Genomic DNA, 6,031 nt, shown 5'->3' with positions numbered 1-6,031 from the left:
GAATGTCATTTAAGTGACGTCTTGGTGAAGATTGATGATCACTAATTTTTAGGTCTATTTTTTTTAAAAGCCTGGCTGGAGATCGACTGATACACCCCCCGCGGTCGACTGGTAGCTCGCGATCGACGTAATGGGCACCCCTGTTTTAGAATGTCTGCTAATCTTCATCCAACCAACAATAAAAAGGGAGCCTTAAGTGCCCTCAACCACCTGTACAAACAAGTTGCCAGCAATGTCTGTAGTTGTATGTGGCTCTTGGGCATACTTGTTCAACAGCCATAGAGGTCACACTGAGGGTGGCCGTTTGAACAACTTTAAAGGCCTACTGAAATGAGATTTTCTTACTTAAACGGGAATAGCGGGTCCATTCTATGTGTCATACTTGATCATTTCGCGATATTGCCATATTTTTGCTGGAAGGATTTAGTAGAGAACATCCACGATAAAGTTCGCAACTTTTGGTCGCTAATAGATAAGCCCTGCCTTTACCGGAAGTATGTGCGCGTGACGTCACGAGTTGCAGATCTCCACACATATTCACATTGTTTTTAATGGGAGCCTCCAGCGGTAATAGCAATTCGGACAGAGAAAGTGACAACTTCCCAATTAATTTGGGTGAGGATGAAATATTTGTGAATTAGGATATTGATAGTGAAGGACTAGAAAAAAAAAAAGTGACTCTTTGGGCGGCGGCGTTGTGAGCGTTTCAGATGTAATTAGACACATTTACAAGGATAATTCTGGAAGATCCCTTATCTGCTTATTGTTTTAATAGTGTTTTAGTGAGATTTTAAAGATTGTAAAGACATACCTAGAGGTCGGATGTCTGCGGTGAACACGCAGTGTCTCAGAGAGAAGCCGAGGAGCCAAGCTCACAGCTGCCTTTTTTGACAGCTGCTGCAGGACGAATAATCCACTGATGTCTCCGGTAAGATATGTATATATATATATATATATATATATCACAATTTCCCCATCCAAAAACATGCTGGTTGGCGTAGATAAAACATGTTTGCTTGACCGCTCTGCCTCACAACAAACAAAGAAACACTGGCTGTGTCTCGGTGCTAAAGACAGCTGCAATCCACCGCTTTCCACCAACAGCAATGTTCTCTATAGTCTCCATTATTAAATCAAACAAATTGCAAAAGATTCAGCAACACAGATGTCCAAGTTACTGTGTAATTATGCGATTAAAGCAGACAACTTTTAGCCGCTAGTGGTGCAGCGCTAATATTTCCTGACAGTCCGTGACGTCACGCGTCATCATTCTGCGACATTTTCAACAAGAAACTCGCGGGAAATTTAAAATTGCAATTTAGTAAACTAAAAAGGCCGTATTTCATCATTGATGTATAAACTATCAGACTGCGTGGTCGGTAGTAGTGGCTTTCAGTAAATAATGATAAATGGGTTGTACTTTTCTACCTTCAAGGTACTCAAAGCGCTTTGACACTACTTCCACATTTACCCATTCACACACTGATGGAGGGAGCTGCCATGCAAGGCGCTAACCAGCACCCATCAGGAGCAAGGGTGAAGTGTCTTGCTCAGGACACAACGGACGTGACGAGGTTGGTACTAGGTGGGGATTGAACCAGGGATAGTCGGGTTGCGCACGGCCACTCTGCCACTGCACCACGCCGTCCCAGTAGGCCTTTAACACTCTTACTAATATGCGCCACACTGTGAACCCACACCAAACAAGAATGACAAACATTTCGGGAGAACATTCGCACCCTAACACAACAAAACAAATACCCAGAATCCCATGCATCCCTAACTCTCCGGGGTGCATTATACACCACCGCTACCACCATGCGTCGGTTGAGGTGGGCGGGGCGGGGGTGTTTAATGTAAGGATGCACGTTCATTAGAAAACATCACTGCACGTCATAATGGCAGCTACACTTTCCATCTTAAAGATCTAAAAAAAATATTTGAGAATGTCAGCGGGCCGGACTGAAAAGCTTAAAGGGCCGCATGTGGCCCCCGGGCCTTGATTTTCCCAGGTCTGCTTTAAACCAACCAGTTCCAAGTCTTCTCATCCACAGTTGTTTCATCATCACACTTGACGGGCTCATTCTCGATCAGATCCTCCCGCATGTCTTCAGGAGCCAGAAGTGGAACTCGAATCCAAAACTAAAAGAAAAAGGGGATAGCAGACATTCAGCCATTTTTTTCCAGTATCATGGATTCTTCCGATACTCTCTACGCACATTTGTGGTGTGGTGTCCTGACTGGATATGGTTAAGCAGCACACGTGCCAGGTTGGCTTTATGGGGTCCGTTCAGAGGGATCATGAAGACCGGCACACCCAAGTAAGCAGAGAAGTGGAGCTCCTGTGCCAGAGCCTGGGGAGAATGATACAAGGAACGATGGCTATTGAACGATGATATTGGCCTCGTAGAAGGAAGGAGATAAACACAATGATTGCAACTTACTGCTTCGGAGTTTCTGCGTACGGTCTCGATTTCCGAATCCGTGTCGATCCATGGCGACTGCTTCCCGACGACAAGAGTATTCCAATCTAAAAGAAGAGGACATAAGACACAACATGCTGTTATCTTTCAATGACTTGCTTTGCTTCTTCTGCCTCTGTCTCAGCACCCAGCATGGTCCCACCCACACAAGCATCTGATTGGTTACATATATAGCGGTAACAGCCAATCAGCAGTGTGTATTCAGAGCGCATGTAGTAAAAGCTTCAGCGTCGAGGAGATAAGTGTTTAGCAGGTGAGCATAAGGCAGCGTACTCTCCCCAAATGATACTAAACACCTCCCAGTCAACTACTACTAACATCCCTATGAGCCCGTAGACCTTCTAGAACAGAGGTCGGGGACCTTTTTGGCTGAGAGAGCCAAGAAGCCAAATATTTTAAAATGTATTTCCGTAAGAGCCATATAATATATATTTTTAACACTGAACACAACAAAATGCGTGCATTTTTAAGAAAGACCAACATTTCTAGAGTATAATAGGTCTCTTATTCTTTGTAATAACATTGTTATTCTGAAGCTAACTGCGGAGGGGGCGTGGCCTGCGGGCCTGCAGCGAAGCAGGGTGTTGACAGGACAGGCCTCTAATTCAGCGACAGGTGCGTAGACGGCCCACCTGGGCCTTTTTATCTGATCACCTGTCGCTATGTTATAAGCAGCAGCCAGGAGGAGAGACCGGCTTGGGGCTAGAAACCAAGAGAACGAAAGAGAAAAAGACAATTGCTGGAAAGCAACTGAGAGACTTATTGAAAAATAAAACAATACTGTAACCCTGAAACTGGCTCTCATGTCAGTGCTTGGTGGTCTGAAGAACCCTCTGGAGGGCAAGCCCCACACTAACCAATAATAAATAAATGACTTCTTACCAACTTCTTAAACATAAAAATGCATGACAATATTTTATATTTTGAATGTTATTTTTAACACTGTGATTACAAGTGGAATTACTCATTATTTATCGTGTTAAGCAATGTCAGCTCAGATTTATCTGAGAGCCAGATGCAGTCATCAAAAGAGCCACAGGTTCCCTACCCCTGTTCTAGAAACTTAAACTGCAGCTCAGCTCGCTCGCAGTTCTGGCTTGAGGTGAAGACTAATCAGGTTTTAGCGTAATGTTAGCTCATTTTGCTGTGTGTGTGTTTTACGGACACAAAATATTTGAATGGCAGGGTCCCTGCTATCACTTATTGATAAAAACATAACATTTAATAAAAATCAACTACAGGCTTCCCAGTGTGGTTTTCGTCCTGGTTGTGGAACTGTGAACCAGCTCTATACTCTCGGCAGGGTTCTTGAGGGTGCATGGGAGTTTGCCCAACCGGTCTACATGTGCTTTGTGGACTTGGAGAAGGCATTCGATCATGTACCCCGGGAAGTCCTGTGGGGAGTGCTCAGAGAGTATCGGACTGTCTGATTGTGGCGGTCCTCTCCCTGTACGATCAGTGTCAGAGCTGGGTCCGCATTGCCGGCAGTAAGTCGGACCCGTTTCCAGTGAGGGTTGAACCCTTTGTCACCGATTCTGTTCATAACTTTAATGGACAGAATTTCTAGGTGCAGTCAGGGGATTGAGGGTATCTGGTTTGGTGGCTGCAGGATTAGGTCTCTGCTTTTTGCAGATGATGTGGTCCTGATGACTTCATCTGGCCAAGATCTTCAGCTCTCACTGGATCGGTTCGCAGCTGAGTGTGAAGCGACCGGGATGGGAATCAGCTCAGTCCGCATTGCCTGCAGTAAGTCGGACACTTTTCGAGTGAGGGTTAGACTTCGCCAAGGCTGCCCTTTGTCACCGAATTTGTTCATAACCTTTATGGACAGAATTTCTAGCCGCAGTCAGGGGATTGAGGGTATCTGGTTTGGTGGCCACGGGAGTAGGTCTCTGCTTTTTGCAGATGATGTGGTCCTGATGGCTTCATCTGACCGGATCTTCAGCTCTCAATGGATCGGTTCGCAGCAGAGTGTGAAGCGACCGGGATGAGAATCAGCGCCTCCATGTCCGAGTCCATGGTTCATATATATATATATACACATTATATCGCTGGCAGAGGGGTTAGTGCGTCTGCCTCACAACACGAAGGTCCTGAGTGGTCCTGGGTTCAATCACGGGCTGGGGATCTTTTTGTGTGAGTTTGCATGTTCTCCCCGTGACTGCGTGGGTTCCCTCCGGGTACTCCGGCTACCTCCCACCTCCAAAGACATGCACCTGGGGATAGGCTCCTCCCACCTCCAAATACATGCACCTGGGGATAGGCTCCTCCCACCTCCAAAGACATGCACCTGGGGATAGGCTCCTCCCACCTCCAAAGACATGCACCTGGGTATAGGTTGATTGGCAACACTCAATGGTCCCTAGTGTGTGAATGTTGTCTATCTGTGTTGGCCCTGTGATGAGAGGGAGACTTGTCCAGGGTGTAGCCCGCCTTCTGCCCGATTGTAGCGGTGGTAATGGATGGATTGTATGGATGGAACTGATGCTTTAGTGTATCCCGATCTAAAATGAGTTTGACCCCCCACTGTCCTAAGACAGTATCGACACAGACGAATTGAGTAAATATAAGGACGGGACATAAGTTCTGACCTCGTCCACACAGCAGCAGGTCGGAGCGTGTATGGGCACCGGGTCGAGATTTAGCGGGTTCCAGCTCAAACTCCCTCCTGAACCTCGGGTGGAAGAGGGGCATGCACACGAAGTCGAACCTGCGGAGGAAAAGCAAACTTTTTTTTTTTCCAAACAGAATATCAAATCGGCACATTTGTATCGTTCCAAAATGAAGCCACGTGCTGGATGCTCGCCGGCTAGCTTAGCAAAAGGCAGCTTTTGTTCCGTCGTCTGCCGTTTCCCTCCTAATTTGGACGCTTTAGCACATTCTTTCTCACCCGAGTTTGGCGACCGCTGCCAATGTGTCGGCGACCTCCGGCACACAATTTAAATCTCTTCCGCAGGACACCCTGGTGCCCGTGCTGCCGGACGCCATGACTTGGCAGATAGGTCCCGCTAACAAACAGCAATTTTCCACTCTTCAGTAAGGAGAGCCGCTATTGGTTGCTTATGCGCGATGACGTATTTCCTAATTTGCATACGCTCTGAAGGTATTTTAAAAAAGAGAAATATCGACAGCATATTTAAGTCTTACAAACGAAAAATGATGATTTTTGACATGGAAGTGAATAAAAAAAAATAAATGTATTACACTGTGAGTGTTTCTTTAACAAGGGCTTTTGACTGAGACCGGAAACGCCCAAAAAAAAAAAAGGAAAAAAAATTGCTTGACACTTTCAACATGTTTTTATTTTATTTTAGGTGGCCTGTAAACTCGCTAAATAACTAAAATAAATCGTAGGATTGGCAACATATTTATTTACATTAAATTAAAAAAAAGGCGCCATTGTGGATCTAAAGGGGAATTTAAACAAGCCAGTAGAGTCAAAATGGCGTCGGATGTAAATCAGTTTCACATCTTTGTTTTCATTCGCAGACACCGGAAATTGTATTTTCAATATAAAAGTTGGGATAATTACTACGGCACGAGTTCGA

The 6,031-nt window shown here is 45.5% G+C and overlaps 1 protein-coding gene across 2 annotated transcripts in view; it reads right to left on the bottom strand.

Moving 5' to 3' along the window:
* prmt5 (protein arginine methyltransferase 5) overlaps positions 1-5,526 on the bottom strand; it is a 23,396-nt gene extending 17,870 nt beyond the window's left edge. For both annotated transcript variants that reach the window (XM_061890208.1, XM_061890209.1), the window contains exons 1-5: positions 5,374-5,526; positions 5,075-5,193; positions 2,445-2,530; positions 2,220-2,354; positions 2,030-2,142 (exon numbers count right to left, since the gene is read on the bottom strand). In XM_061890208.1, coding sequence (XP_061746192.1) covers positions 2,030-2,142; positions 2,220-2,354; positions 2,445-2,530; positions 5,075-5,193; positions 5,374-5,471 — 551 coding nt within the window. In that variant the 5' untranslated portion in view covers positions 5,472-5,526. The remainder of the gene's footprint in view (positions 1-2,029; positions 2,143-2,219; positions 2,355-2,444; positions 2,531-5,074; positions 5,194-5,373) is intronic.
* Positions 5,527-6,031: the final 505 nt, after the last annotated feature.

The sequence above is a fragment of the Nerophis ophidion genome, linkage group LG28 (genome assembly GCF_033978795.1).
Source record: "Nerophis ophidion isolate RoL-2023_Sa linkage group LG28, RoL_Noph_v1.0, whole genome shotgun sequence".
Taxonomy (NCBI): domain Eukaryota; kingdom Metazoa; phylum Chordata; class Actinopteri; order Syngnathiformes; family Syngnathidae; genus Nerophis; species Nerophis ophidion.
The sequence above is the reverse complement of the archived record's forward strand: the minus strand, read 5'-3'. Positions and strand labels throughout refer to the sequence as shown.